The following is a 13704-nucleotide window of genomic DNA, read 5'->3' on the forward strand; positions in this document are numbered from 1 at the left end:
GAGCAGAGCCCGACCCCCCCTCCCTGCCCCTCCTGGCAGGGACTTGTGCAGAGCCACAAGGTCCCCCCTGAGCCTCCTTTTCTCCAGGCTGAGCCCCTTCCCAGCTCCCTCAGCCCCTCCTGGGCTCCAGCCCCTTCCCCGGCTCCATTCCCTGCCCTGGACACGCTCCAGCCCCTCTATGTCCTTCCTGAATTGAGGGACTCAGAACCGGACACAGCATTCGAGGTGTGGCCTCAGCAGTGCCCAGCAGAGCACATTTCCTTAGTCTTTCTTTAGTCTTACTGACCCCACTGTTTCCAACACAGAAATGACCTCACCTGGGGCAAAACCTCCAAGAGATGAGTGGGAATTGGTCACAAATCAATTGGCAATTGCAAAAAAGGCTCATCGGCAAGGTAGCAAGGGCTGGAACAGGAGATAACACAGGCAGCACCCCCCAGATTCTAGCCTGGGGGTGGCTCCATGTCCCTGTGCTGGCTGGCTGACATTCCACGCTGCTAGGGAAAAGGCTGGAATACAGCTCACACATGACCTACTGGAATGAGAATTCCAGACATTCTCCAGTCTCTGTTCCCATAGGTCAGAGCCAGGGGATGTTTGGGACACAGAATGGAGCCCGAACCCCCAACAGCCCAGGAGACACCACCACATCCCCTCCCACCTCCATCCTCACCATCCCCATCCCATCCCAATTATCTGCATCTCCACCCTCATCCCGGTTTCCATTCTCACCCCAGCCCAGCTGGAACCCTCTGGGTGAGGGCCACGAGCAGGGTCCTGGGGGTGTCCCAGGACGGGAGCTGTGGTGCACCTGGGGGCCAGGGCAGCCCACAATGCTGGCACCTGCTCCACAAGCCCCTTGCTGTCCCCCGGCAGTCACAGCTTCACCCCAGAGCCCCCAAAGCTGAGGAGGGAGCAGACAGGGGGTCCCTCAGGCCAGCAGCAGGGTGCAGGGGTGCTCTGGTACCCTGGCTGCCCCCCTACCCTTAGAGTTACAAGGATGGTGGAAGGCGATGCCCTCAATCAGACCCTTTATTCCCAAGGGTTTTACACAGCACAGACACACATCCCCTCCCCATGCACAGCCCCCCCAGCCCCACACCCCGGGGGTTGCATAGAGAGCGGCTGGGTGGGCACCAGGACCCCCCCGGGGGCCGAGGGGGGCAGAGCCAGCCCGCCCCGCGCCCCCCGCCCTGCGAGCCCCGGGGGCCCCAGGGTCCTGCCCTGCTCCCCGGGGCGCGGGGCAGGGGCGGCCACTCGTGTCCAAAGTGCAGCCCGGCCTCGGCCCCGCCCCGCCCCAATAAATTAAAAAGGTCCGAGTCCGGGGTTAAAAAGGGGGCGCGGGGGTCACTCCTCGGGGGGCTCGGTGAGGAAGGGCGAGGTGACGGCGTGGGCCTGGGCGATGGCGGCCAGCTCCTTGAGGAACTCGCTGAAGATGACGGCGCAGTAGACGGCGTTGCGCACACGCAGGGCCTCGCCGTGGCGGGCCGGGGGGCCCAGGGGGTGCAGCCCCCCGTCCCGCAGCCCCTGCAGCGCCAGCTGGGCCGCATGCCGTGCGCGGGTCGGGCTGTTGGCGTGGCGCAGCAGCAGCTCCCCCAGGGACGGCTTCCGGCTGCGGGCTGGGCACAGGGGAACGGGTCACGGACACCGGGCACGGGGCACCCAGCCCGGGCCCACGGGACAGCCCGTGGCTGTGGGCTCACGGGGCATGGCATCCAGACCTCTTGCACAGACCCCAACCCTCCTCTTCACACAGTACACAACCCTGCACAGACCCCACACCCCATGCGGACACCAGACTCCCAGAGCAGCCCCCAACCCACCCTGCACAGCCAGTCCCTTGTACAACACGGCCTGCAGCCCCCTGGGCAGCCTCCACCCCCACACAACTCTCCGTGCAGACCCTGGGAAACGCACAGGGCAGCCCCCACCTCCTTACACAACACAGCACGCGGCCTCCAGCCCCATGTGCCAGTCCCAGTGCCTGCACAGCCCCCAGCCAAGGCCATGTCCTCACCCAGGGTGTCCGTGCGGCGCAGGGCAGGCACAGCCCCCGGCCCCTCTGCCCAGTCCAGCCGCCCCCGAGCAATCAGATACTTCTTGGCCTTGAAGAGCAGTGCTGGGAAATCCTCTTGAGTGGCAGCAAAGCTCTCGATCTTGTTCTTCACCGAGCCCAGCACCTGCAGAACCACAGGACGGGGGTACCCTCAGGAACAGGGGTCCACAGAAGATGGGGCATTCCCTGGAGCACAGGGCACCCCAACAGCCCCAGGGGATCCAGAGGGGGTTACAGCCATGTGCCTGGACATGGGAGAAGTGGGCTGGGCAGCACAGGGTGAACTCAGTGCTCCTGGGGATCTTTTCCAACACCTTCCCATGACTCCATAAGGGCAGGGGGTCCCCAGGGGCCATACCTGGAGCAGAGACTTGACACTGGGCTGGAAGACCATGTTGGTGTTGAGCAGGAAGGAGCGGAGCAGAGGCTGGGGGTAGCAGGCCAGCTGGGCCACCAGCCCCGTCAGCAGGAAGTTGACATACAGTGAGTTGTGGGGCATGTTCTCCAGCTTCCCAAACAGCACCGACACGAAGGGGCCTGGGGACATGGGGAGGGGGTCAGGCAGGGCCCTGCAGGGAGCTGGGACCCTCCGTGTCCCCTCGTGCCCACCTGTGAAGGGCTGGCTGGGGGGTGGCCCCACTGCCCGCGGCGGGCTGGCCACCACCTGCGCCAGGGGGTCTGGGGGCCGTGGCGGTGCCCGCCCGGCGCCTCCATCCCCCTCGGGCAGCGCGGTGAAGCTGGCAAAGGCCTCCTCCTCCTCGTGGGACAAGGGCGGCTCCGGGGGTTCTGTGGGGGTGGCTGGGGCACCCTCCGTGCCCCCGTTCTGCATCTCGGCCTCGATCTCCCGCAGCTCCTCCGTGAAGGTCTCGATGGAGACGCCGGCACCAGGGGGCTCGGCGGGCACGCGGGCCAGCAGCTCCTCCAGCAGCGAGTCCACCGAGGGCAGGGGCTCCCAGCCGGGGGGCTGTGCCCGAGGGGCCCCGTTCGGCGCCCCCCCGCCGCCCTCCCCCTCGCCCTGGGGGCTCCGACGGACCTTCTTCACCACCACATCCCCCTCGGGCCGCCTGGGCTCGGCCGCCCCGTGTGCCCCGTTCACCAGTGTCCCCCCATCCCGGGGCTCGGGGCCGGGCCCCCCGGCGCTGGGCTCATCACCCCCGAGGGGCCCCCCCGGCGCCTCCCGCACCCCCTCCTCGGGCAGCCCCCGCTTCTTAGTCCGTGGCGTGGGGGGCCCGGGGGGCCGCCCCGGGGGGCTGTCGGGGTCGGGCGCGGGCCCGGGGGCGCGGGGCTCCTCGCCGTCGTAGGGCGCTGACCAGACGCGGCAGGCCCAGGCGCAGCGGTCGATGCTGCGCCGCGCGTCCCGCAGGTATTCCAGGTAATTCCTGTCCAGCTCTGCCACCTCGTCCCGGGGCCCGGGCCGGGGGGGGCTGCCCGCGGGGGGCCCGGGGGAGCGGGGGGCAGCGGCCTCGGCGGGGCCCGCGCTGGCCTGGCGCATGAAGAGGGCGAGCCGGGACGGCGTGGAGGGCTTCGGTGCCGCGGGGGCGTCCGCGCCGGGGCTGCCGTGGCCTGCGGGGACAGCGGGGGTCAGCCCCGAGGGGAAATGGGCAATTCGAGCGGGGATGGTGGCACGAGGGTCAGCACTGGGCCGGGACAGCAGTGGTGTCCCAGCGGCTGCAGGGATGGCTCAGGGGAGCTCAGAGGGCTCAGCTACGTGGGGACAGAGTGGCATGGGGACTGTGGCAGGATGGGTGGGCACGGGGCTGAAGTTGCCACAGGAATGGCACGAGGGGCTCAGCACTGAGCTGGGACAGGATCCAAGGGGACAGCAAGGCAGAGCTCAGCAATGGGACAGGATGGGGCCCGGCTATGAAGGATGACACAGCTGGGACTCATCAACAAGTTGGAGCAGGAGTGGGTTACAAGTGGCCATGGAGACCCCAGGACAGAGCTCTGCATCAAGCCAGGAGGGGGACAGGGCCTGAGGGGCCACAGGGATAGCACGGGACAGCTCAGTGCCAAGCCCGGGCAGGAAGGGAGTCCGAGAGGCTGTAGGGACACTGTCCTGCCAAGGGCCATGGGGACGGTGGGGAGGGCCTCTGAGGGGCCGCAGTGGCGTACCCCTGGCCCGGGAGGGGGGCTCCTCGTCCCGGTCGCGGGGTGGTGGGGGGCTTTCGGGCCGGCAGCAGCGCGGGATGAGGGACAGGAACTTGGCCGCTGTCTTGCCGTAGATGTCCAAGTCCCGCACCGCCCGCTTCTGGCTCAGCATCACATGGCTGCAGGGCAGCAGGTACCTGGGGACACAGGGTGGCACAGGGCAGTGCAGAGGAGACACAGGGACAGGGACCCTGCACAGCACCCCAGCCCCTTCACAGAGGGACAAATGATGTGCCTGCCTCACACCCACAACCCCACCTGGGAGCAACTCCGTCCCAGAGGAGCCCCCAGAGTGGGCCAGCAGCAGGTGACCCCCAGCCCCTCTCAGCACCCCAGCCCAGCCCCTGCTACCTGAGCACCAGCTGCAGCATCACGTCCTCACAGTTGAGGCTGAGCAGGGTCCGGAAGAGGCTCAGGGACACCATGCACAGCTGGGGACAGAGCAGGGCATCAGAGGGGCAGTGGAGTGGGCAGGGGCAGTGCCACCCACCCCATGGCAGGGCAGGGGACAGAGATGGGGAGATGGGAGATGGGATAAAGATGAGGAGGGGGATGTTGTGGGGCCATGGGGCTCACCCGGGAGTTGCTGTTGATACGGCCCACCAGCGTGTCCAGGATGGTGGTGTTGTCGTGCCGGTGCAGCAGCACGAAGCGCAGGAAGGTTTTCAGCAGCGCTGTCTCGCTGACACTGCGCAGGAACAGGTCCAGGTACGCTGTGCTCGCGATCATCTCCTCCACCGAGGTCTGCGGGAGGGGCACGTGGAGCTGGGCGCCATGGGGCCCTGCCCACCCGCACGGGCAGGAGACCCCACCCCACACCTGCTGCGGGGGTCCCTCACCTTGTGCAGCGCCGGCCCCATGACGGGCACGAGGAACCCGTTGTGGACATAATCCACCAACTGCTTCTGCACCAGTGGGTGGGCGACCTGAGGGGCCGCAGGGGCGTCAGGCAGCCCCCGACGGGGCTGGGAGCCCCTCACAGCTCCTCGTAGCCCCTCAGCCCCACCTGAATGACTGCGTTGCAGAACTCAAGCGAGTTCATGAAGAGGACGAGGGAGGAGACGCCGATCCAGTCCTCCCGCCGCAGGAAGTGCCAGTCATCTCCTCGCACCTCGATCTTGCGGGGCAGGGAGGAGTACAGGGCGCTCAGGCCCGTGGCCAGCACCTGGGAACACACGTACTCGGCTGCCCCGCAGCCCCCTGGACCTCCGGCTGCTGGACCCAACCGTCCTCCCCCAAACCCCAGCAACCTGCCCCCCACAAACCTGCCCCACTCCAGCATTCCAGGCAGGGCAGCTGGGCTGGGCCCTGCATCCACCACTGACCCCAGGGAGTGGCCCCCTCATCCCCAGCCCAGGGCCCTCCACCATCTCCAAGCCTCCCATCACTACCAAGTCCCCCCATCATCTCCAAACACCTTGTCCCCAGCACCCTCATCCTCAAGCTCTCCATCATCTCCAGGCTACTCTGTCACCTCCAAGCCCCCCATCACTTGCGGACCTTCCAGCACCCCCAGATTCTCCATCATCTCCAAGCCCTCTATCCCAAAGCTCTCCATCATTCCCAAGCCCCCCATAATCTCCAGCCCTGTTCCCCACCATCCCCAAGCCAGGCCAGGACTTCTCTACGTCCACGGCTCCTGCCCCAGCAGCCCAACCCTGTGCCAGCAGCGCAGGGTTCCAGCACTGTCCCAGGGAGGGGACATCACCCCGGGGAGGGGAACATTGGCCTGAGGAGGAGGGGGATGCCCACGGGGATCCGTACCGGGCAGAAGTAGGAGTTGTCGGTGATGGACTGGGCCACGGCGCGGTTGCTGGCCGACATGGCCATGATGAGCAGCAGCGCGTCACGCGCCTGCTGGCCCCGCGCGCCCTCGTGGTGGATGAAGGGGATGAGGAGCGAGAAGATGATGAGGTTGGCGGGGCCCTGGTCTGTGTGGCTGTGGAAGAAGAGCTCCAGGATGGCCGGCTCGCGGGCCACGGAGACGCAGAGCTGGTTGAGCAGCAGCACCAGGCTGTTCTCGAGCGGGGCCGAGGCAGGCTCGGCGCACACGCTGAGCAGGCGCAGCAGCGGCGTCAGCACCGGCTTGTGCCGCAGCAGGGGCTGCCGGGCCTGGCTGATCAGCATCTCGTACAGCTTCAGCTGCTCCACCTGCCAACAAGGACAGGGTGGCAAAGGTACAGAGACCACCCGCTCCAGCTGTTCCTCCAGCACAACCCGGCCCACTGACCCACATCCCCAGGTGCCACATCCACACGGCTGTGAAATCCCCCCAGTGCTGGGGATTCCAGCACTGCTCTGGGCCAACTGTGACAGGGCTGGACAGCTCTTTCCATGAGGAATTTCCTCCAACATCACAGAGTTTTTGGGATGACTTGGATAATCTCAACCCCAGTCCAACCTGAACATGCCCTGGGGCAGCACCCTTCCCTTGGCCTGGCTGACCCTCAACCCCTTGGATCCAGCCTATCCCAACTTCCCCACAAACCTCCCACCGATGTAGATCCCTCTGTTCCCCTCACTCAGACCTTCCTCTCCTCGGTGAAGTCACCCTGCAGATGCCAGCACAGGAGCCGCTCCAGAAGGTTCTCAGCAGCCACAAACTCCAGGATGGGCCCACAGGCCATGTCCCCGTCCCCCTGTGACCTGTCCTTGTCCCCATCCCCCCAGGGCCGGTCCTCAGCCAGCAGGTTCAGCATCTGGTAGGTGTTGTTGCGGACAGCGCTGAGGTCGTCGGGGGCTGGTTTGCTCCCACGCCGCTCCAGGATCCGCAGCACCTGTGGAAGGGGGCTTGGCAGTGGGGGCTGGGGGCTGGAGGGTCCGGGATCCTCTCTGCCCTCCCGTCCCACTCACCTGTGCCCAGTGGTTCTTGAAGACCATGAGGCAGGTCTCGGGGTCAGCGGTGACGGGGGGCTGCAGGCTGGCGCTGCGGGGGGCTCGCTGCCCACCCGCCCGTGGGGTCAGCTTGCTCAGCCAGCTCATCCTCTCCATGGGCACGGGGTTACGGACAGCACCGGGGCACCCCAACCGGTCTGGACGCGGCCTGGCACCACCGTGGGGGCACAGGGCAGCAGGGGCGATGCCAGGGTCCTTCCTCCATGCTGCTGCCAGTGGCCGGGCTGCAGGCAGAGGGGCTGTCAGAGACCCCCAGACCAACCTCACGTCCAGCAGCAAGGACGGAGGCAGAAGGGAAAGCAGGAAGGAAGAAAGTCAGGAGGAAAGCAAGGTAATCACAAGGAAAGGCAGGCAGGAGAGACAGAGCAATGGGAACTGGGGAGGGCAAGCACGCTAGAGCAGTGGTGGCTGGAGGACTCTGGATCCCTGCCCTGCTCACACCCCACACTGGACTTTAAACTGGGAACCAGCCCAGCATGGGTGTGGGGAGTACCCAGCAGGCCGCAGGGACAGCAGGACAGCTGGGACAGCTGCCCACCCCCATGCTCAGCAGCACCCACGGCCGGTGCAGCACAGCAGCGCTGCCAGGATATTTATAGGGCCCCGTGCCCCAGCACCACCACTGCCACTGCAGGCACCAGCACGGCACTGAGCAGTAAAAGGCCCCAGAGCCAGCAGCACGGGTGTGCCTGGGGACAAAGAAATACTGCAGGGACCCCCCCAGTCCCCCACCAGCAAGTGGGAAGGTCAGTGGCTTTGACAGCCAGTGCCACAGCCCTTGCGTGGGGCTTGGGGAAGTGAAAGTGCCATTAAAGACACCCCAAACCACAGGAGAAGGAATGGAAAGTGGCTGAAGCTGGGGCAGTGGGACGCAGCACGAGCAGGGCCTGTCTATTTATACCCAGCACAGCCTGTCCCACCCACAGCCAGCGCTCGCGTGGCTGCTAAAGTTAGACCCGCAGCATGCCGGGGCAGCGCCAGCCCCGGGACCTGGCACTGCGGCCCCAGCAGGAGCACTGAGGCAAAGGCCACGGTGTGGCACACCAGAGCGTCCCCAGGGCAGGGACCCACAGCCAGAGCCGTGCTGGTGGGACAGGGACAGCAGCTGCCACCACCTCTGTCCCGTACCTGTGCCCCTCACCCCAGCCTGGCTGTGCCTGCCACATGGACCCACACACCGGGGCATGGCACGGGGCCGTGGCCCCACACCAGGGGCACCCAGGGGCACCCGGACGGGCTGCAGTGGGGCAGCAGCCTCCGCCCAGGCAGCAGGCAGCCAGAACACTGAGGGGTGACCAGGTGCCACCAGAGCAGGCACAGGGACACTGCAGGCAGGGACACCGAGGGCACAGGATGACAGCCAGGTGCCACCGGGGCAGGGACAGCAGGGCAGGGACACCATAGGCCGAGGATGGCACCCAGCACCGGGAGGCTGTGAGTGACAAGCACCAGCCCCTCTGGTGCACCCGGGAAATGGAACACGGTGTGGGGGTCACCGAGGGGTCGCCGGGGGGTCGCCGGTGGTCCGGGTGAGGCGAGGGGTTGTCACAGACCCGGGGCTGCCCCCCGCGCCGGGGCCGCAGTCCCCCTGCCCGCGGAAGATTGGTGCTCACTTGGGCATCCACAGACCCGGAGGCATGCAGACACCGGGACCGGGACGCCCTCAAGCTCCGGGGTCACGCACAACCGGGACCCTTCGATCCCCGGGACCGGGCCGCCTACCTGGGTCAAGGTCGCGGCGGTCCCGTCCCGTCAGCGCCGCACCTGGGCAGGGCAGAGAGGCGTTGGAGGCGTTGGGCGCGGGGCCGGGACCCCCGGGACCCCGCGGGCCACAGCGGGGCCGGGCCTCTCCCCACGGCACTGCGGCCCGCTCGGACCCGTCCCCCCGCCGCCCCTCACCCCGACACCGCCCGGGCCGGTCCGGTCCCTCCGGCCCCGCGCGGCCAAGGGCGGGCGGCGGCCCGGGCAGCCCGGCACGGCGGCAGAAAGGCGGTTGGACCTGCCCCGAGGCCCGCCCCACTGCCCGCACCACCCGCTCCCGGTGTCCCCGCTGCCGGTGCCCCCATTCCCGGTGTCCCGGCGCCCCCCGGCCCCTCCCGGTGCGCCCCAGCGCCGCCGCTCACCGCCCGCCCCCGCCACGGGCCCCGCGCTCCCGACGCCATCTTCCCGCCGCGCCCGACGCACCGCGCGCGCCGGCCACGCCCACCGCGGCCCCGCGACACGCCCACACCGCCCGGTGGGCGGGGCCTGTCTGGGAAAGGCCGAGCGTTCATTGGCTGCTCCGTGGGCGGGGCGGGGCTGGGCGGGGCCGGGCGGGGCCGGGGCGCGTGGGACCCGCGAGTCGGGGACAGGGACCGGCGGTACCGGGACACCCGGCACCGGTACCCTGCACCAGCACCCCTGCAGCGGGGCTTCCCCAGAACCGGGAACCCCTCTGAGCCGGTCACCGGGAACCGGGTACCCAGCTACGCCCGGCACCGAGAGCCCCAGTGCGGGCACCACCCTGCACTGGGCACTCCGCTGGCCCAGGCACCCCTGGAACTGGGCACCCCAGCACCGGGTAACCCTGTACCAGCATCCTCTGAACCGGGTGACCCCTGCACACTGCACTTCCTGGAACTGAGCTCCTCGGGATCGAGCACCCCGGCACCAGCACCCCGCAGAACCGTCTCCCGGGCACCCCGGCACCAGCACCCCGCAGAACCGTCTCCCGGGCACCCCAGAAACGCGCCCTACCCGGCCCTGGGCACCCTTGTGCCAGATAACTTTGCACTGGGCACGGCTGTGCCAGGTAACCTCGTACCGAGCACGGCTCTGGCAGGCGCACCAGGCGCTGGGACCTGCCACCACCTCCGCACAGGGCACTGCCTGGCACCGGCTCTTATTACCGGGGACTAACCTGGGCCCCAGCACACCTGGCCATGGCTCCGTGCCCCAGCGTGCCCGGTGCGCCTGGCACAGCGGCCGCCTCAGCTCGGGTGTCCCAGGGGCCCGCGAGTGCCCTGGGGACCCACGTTGCCAGGACGCGGCCGTGCCGCAGGAGCTGCGTGGCTGGGTCCCCCGGAGGAGCCACGCCCGGTACCGGGGCAGACGCACCCCTGCCAGGTGCGGAGGTGCACAGAGCCCCCGGCTGCCGGGACGCACAGGATCCCCGCTGCGGAGGATGCAGACCCTCGGCTCCCTCCTGTCCTGCCGCCGGGCCAGGCTCCAGCCCGGCAGCACCTCCGGACCCGTGCCCACAGCCAGGACTGGCGCCGGCGCTGGACATGCCACGGGGTGAGCAGAGCACGGCTGCTCCTGTGGGGTGGGGACCGCAGGGACCCCCTCTGTCCCACAGGTGCGGGGGGCGCTGGCTGAGCCTTAGAGCCACTGAAGTCGGGGCTGAGCGCGGGGCAGAGGGATCCCAAAGGGGGATGCAGTGACCCCAGGTCCCTCTGCAGCCCCAGCTGCACTGCCATCCCCCGGAACTGGACCCTGGACCCCGCCGGGGACTGGCACTACAGATGGATCAGCCTCATGGTGCTGCCCATCCTTTACAACTGGGTCGTCCTCATCCTCAGGTGCCAGGCTGTAGGGTTGGGGTGGCGGTGGGGGTGTCCTGGCCCCATCCCAGTGATGCCTCGTGACACCCCTTGTACCCCAGGTGCTGCTTCCCCGAGGTGCAGGAGGCACACACGGGGCTGTGGCAGGCCCTGGACGGGCTCAGCGACGCGCTGTACCTGCTGGACATCGCCGTGCACTGCCACACAGGTATGGGCACACACACACACAAAGATGTACAGGTGTGTACACACACACATAGGTGTGTACATTACACACACATACATTCAGGTGTGTACATGTACATGCACACAAACAGAGACACAGGTGTGCGTGCACGCACACACATATGTACAGATGTGTACAGACACACACACAGATGTGTGCAAACACACACAGATGTACAGATGTGTACAAACACACACACAGATGTGTACAAACACACACACCGCCCCCCTGCACTCCCAGCCGGTACAGCCACCACCCAGCCCCACACAGAGGATGACTGGGTGGGTGTTCCTGAGTCTCGACACCCACTGCCCGTCCCCTCAGCCCCAGTGACATCCCCAGGGTGCTCAGCCAGGTCCTGTCCCCTGGCTCCTCCCTGTGCCCCATGCTGGGCACCTTCCTGGTCCCCGCTGCGAGCCCTCTCCCATCACAGGGGTGTCCAGAGCAAGCCCTGCCCCTCAAGCCCTGGCTGCCCACTCAGGTTTCCTAGAGGACGGGATCCTGGTGAGAGACATCAGCCGGACGCGGCGGCGCTACCTGGGCTCCTGGACCTTCCCCTGGGACGTGATGGCCGTGCTGCCCACCGAGCTGCTCTGCCTGCTGCCCGGGGTCCCGAGGGTCCCAGGGGTGCCAGCAGCGCGTGCCAACCGCTGCCTGCGGGTGCCACGGCTCTTCGAGGCCTTCGACCGGTGCGAGACGCGCACGGGATGGCCCAACGTGTTCCGCATGGCCAAGCTGATGCTGTACCTGCTGCTGGGCATCCACTGGCACGGCTGCCTCTACTTCGCACTGTCGGCACACCTGGGGCTGGGCGTCGACCCCTGGGTCTGCCCCAGCTCCGCCCGACCGCTGCGCCGCTACCTGCACAGCTTCTACTTCTCCACGCTGGTCCTGACCACAGTGGGTGACACCCCGACACCGCAGCGCGAGGAGGAGCTCCTCTTCCTCACCGCCGGCTTCCTCCTGGCCGTGCTGGGCTTCGCCACCATCACCGGCAGCATCAGCACCGTCATCGTCAACCTCAGCTCAGCATCCACCGCCTTCTACCCCGACGCGGGGCCGGTGCGGCGGTACCTGCGGGCGTGGGGCGTGGGCGGGCGGCTGGCGGGGCGCGTCGTGCGCTGGCACCAGCACCTGCGGGCGCAGCGCAAGCTGCCGGCCGAGTGGGAGGTGCTGCAGCACCTGCCGCGGGGGCTGCGGGCCGAGGTGGCCGCCAGCGTGCACCTGGAGGCCCTGCGGCGCGTCGGGCTGTTCCGCAGCTGGGAGCACGGCGTGCTGCGGCAGCTGGTGCTGCGCCTGCGACCGCAGGTCTTCGGGCCCGGCGAGTTCGTGTGCCGGCGCGGGGACGTGGGCCGCGAGATGTACTTCATCCGCGAGGGCCGCCTGGCCGTGGTGGCCGAGGACGGTGTCACGCAGCTGGCCGTGCTGGGTGAGGGGCTCTACTTCGGGGAGATCAGCCTCATCAACATCAAGGGTGAGCTGCACACCGCGCCCCGACGCTGCCCCGTGGCCCCCCTGGGCTCATGGCCCCCCGCCCCACAGGCAACACGGCAGGGAACCGGCGCACGGCCAACATCCTGAGCATCGGTTACTCGGACCTGTTCTGCCTGGGCAAGGAGGACCTGGCGGAGGTGCTGGCCGAGTTCCCCTGTGCCCGTGCTGCCATGGAGGCCAAGGGCCGGGAGCTGCTGCTGCGCATGGGGCAGCTCGACACCGGAGCTGAGGCGGCGGCGTTGGCGGCCGAGGCCGAGGCGCGGCGGCGGCTGCAGGGGCTGGAGGTGGCCCTGGAGGGGCTGCAGACACGGGCAGCCCGACTGCTGGCACAGCTGGAGGCCAGCGCCCTGCGCATGGCCCTGCGCGTCCAGCGCCTCGAGGGGCGGCTGCGGCTGCGGCGGGACAGAGCGGTGCGGACGGACAGGGCAGCAGGAGCGGCCTCACCTGCCAGGGCACAGGGTCCCTCCAAGGCGCAGGCTGCCCCCAGGGCACAGGGTCCTTCCCAGGAACCAGGATCTGCAGGAGGATGGGGTCCCACTGGGGTGCAGGGTCCCTCCAGGGCACAGGGTCCTCACAGAACACAGAGTCCCCACAGAGCACAGGGTTCCAGCAACAGGCAGGGTCCTGCCAAAGCACACGATACCTCGATGGTGCAGGGTCCCCCCAGGGCACAGGGTCACCCTGGAGCACGAGGGACTCGTGGCATGTATGGCCCCAGGGGAGCACATACCCTCAAGGCACAAGGTACCCCCATGGTACAGGGTCCCCTCAGGGCACAGGGGCCCTTCAGGGCACAGAGGCAGACTGGGGTACGAGGTCCCGGTGGCACGTACGGCCCCAGCAGGGCACAGGCTCTCCTCAGGGCACAGGGTCCCTCTGTGTCACGGAGTTCGAGAGGGGCACACGATCTCTCCGGGGCTCAGGGGCTCGGGGTCCCACGAGGGAGGGGGGTGCCGCGGGACTAGTTCCGCGGTGCTGAGGGGTAACCTGGATGGGGACACAATAGCGGCCACCGTTGTGGGGTGACACCGACAGCTGCTGCCGCTGCTGCGGGACGGGGACGGGGAAGGAGCCGCGATGGGGACGGGGCAGGCGCATGGCGTTTCGGAGCCGTGAGCAGCTCGGGACCCCCAGCCCCGCCGGGCCGTCCCGGGGCAGCCGGAGGGACGCGGTGACAGACCCCGCGGTGGCGGCAGTCACCGTCGTCCGGTGCCTCAAGACCGCTCCCGGCGACCCCCGCCGCCAAGCTGCCCGACCCGCCCGGAACTCCGGCTGCAGCCCGGTACCCCCTGAGCCCGCTCCCGGTACCCTCCATGGCCCCGCCCGTCCCCCCCCGCCCC

At 68.5% G+C, this 13704-nt stretch overlaps 2 protein-coding genes across 3 annotated transcripts; one reads left to right on the forward strand and one right to left on the reverse strand.

The window, feature by feature from the left end:
* Positions 1-1014: 1014 nt before the first annotated feature.
* Positions 1015-9247, reverse strand: FHIP1B (FHF complex subunit HOOK interacting protein 1B). 2 transcript variants are annotated; one of them, XM_033052496.2, is made up of 14 exons: positions 9226-9247; positions 8825-8866; positions 7061-7326; positions 6736-6984; positions 5972-6358; positions 5214-5372; positions 5047-5133; positions 4784-4951; positions 4559-4638; positions 4172-4344; positions 2666-3619; positions 2415-2593; positions 2018-2180; positions 1015-1619 (listed from the first exon to the last, which is right to left on the reverse strand). In XM_033052496.2, exons 3-14 carry the CDS (start codon positions 7196-7198, stop codon positions 1348-1350), a joined length of 3009 nt encoding a protein of 1002 aa, XP_032908387.1. In that variant the 5' UTR covers positions 7199-7326; positions 8825-8866; positions 9226-9247; the 3' UTR covers positions 1015-1347. The 2 variants fall into 2 exon arrangements, with proteins under 2 accessions (XP_032908387.1, XP_032908386.1); XM_033052495.1 differs by lacking the exon at positions 9226-9247 and having other exon boundaries at positions 5214-5324.
* Positions 8576-13568, forward strand: CNGA4 (cyclic nucleotide gated channel subunit alpha 4). Its single transcript, XM_033051759.1, has 6 exons — positions 8576-8631; positions 8746-9893; positions 10461-10662; positions 10746-10852; positions 11352-12344; positions 12413-13568. The coding sequence occupies exons 1-6, from the start codon at positions 8576-8578 to the stop codon at positions 13327-13329; spliced, it is 3423 nt and encodes a 1140-aa protein (XP_032907650.1). The 3' UTR covers positions 13330-13568.
* Positions 13569-13704: the final 136 nt, after the last annotated feature.

This window comes from Catharus ustulatus, chromosome 2 (assembly GCF_009819885.2).
Source record: "Catharus ustulatus isolate bCatUst1 chromosome 2, bCatUst1.pri.v2, whole genome shotgun sequence".
NCBI lineage: Eukaryota > Metazoa > Chordata > Aves > Passeriformes > Turdidae > Catharus > Catharus ustulatus.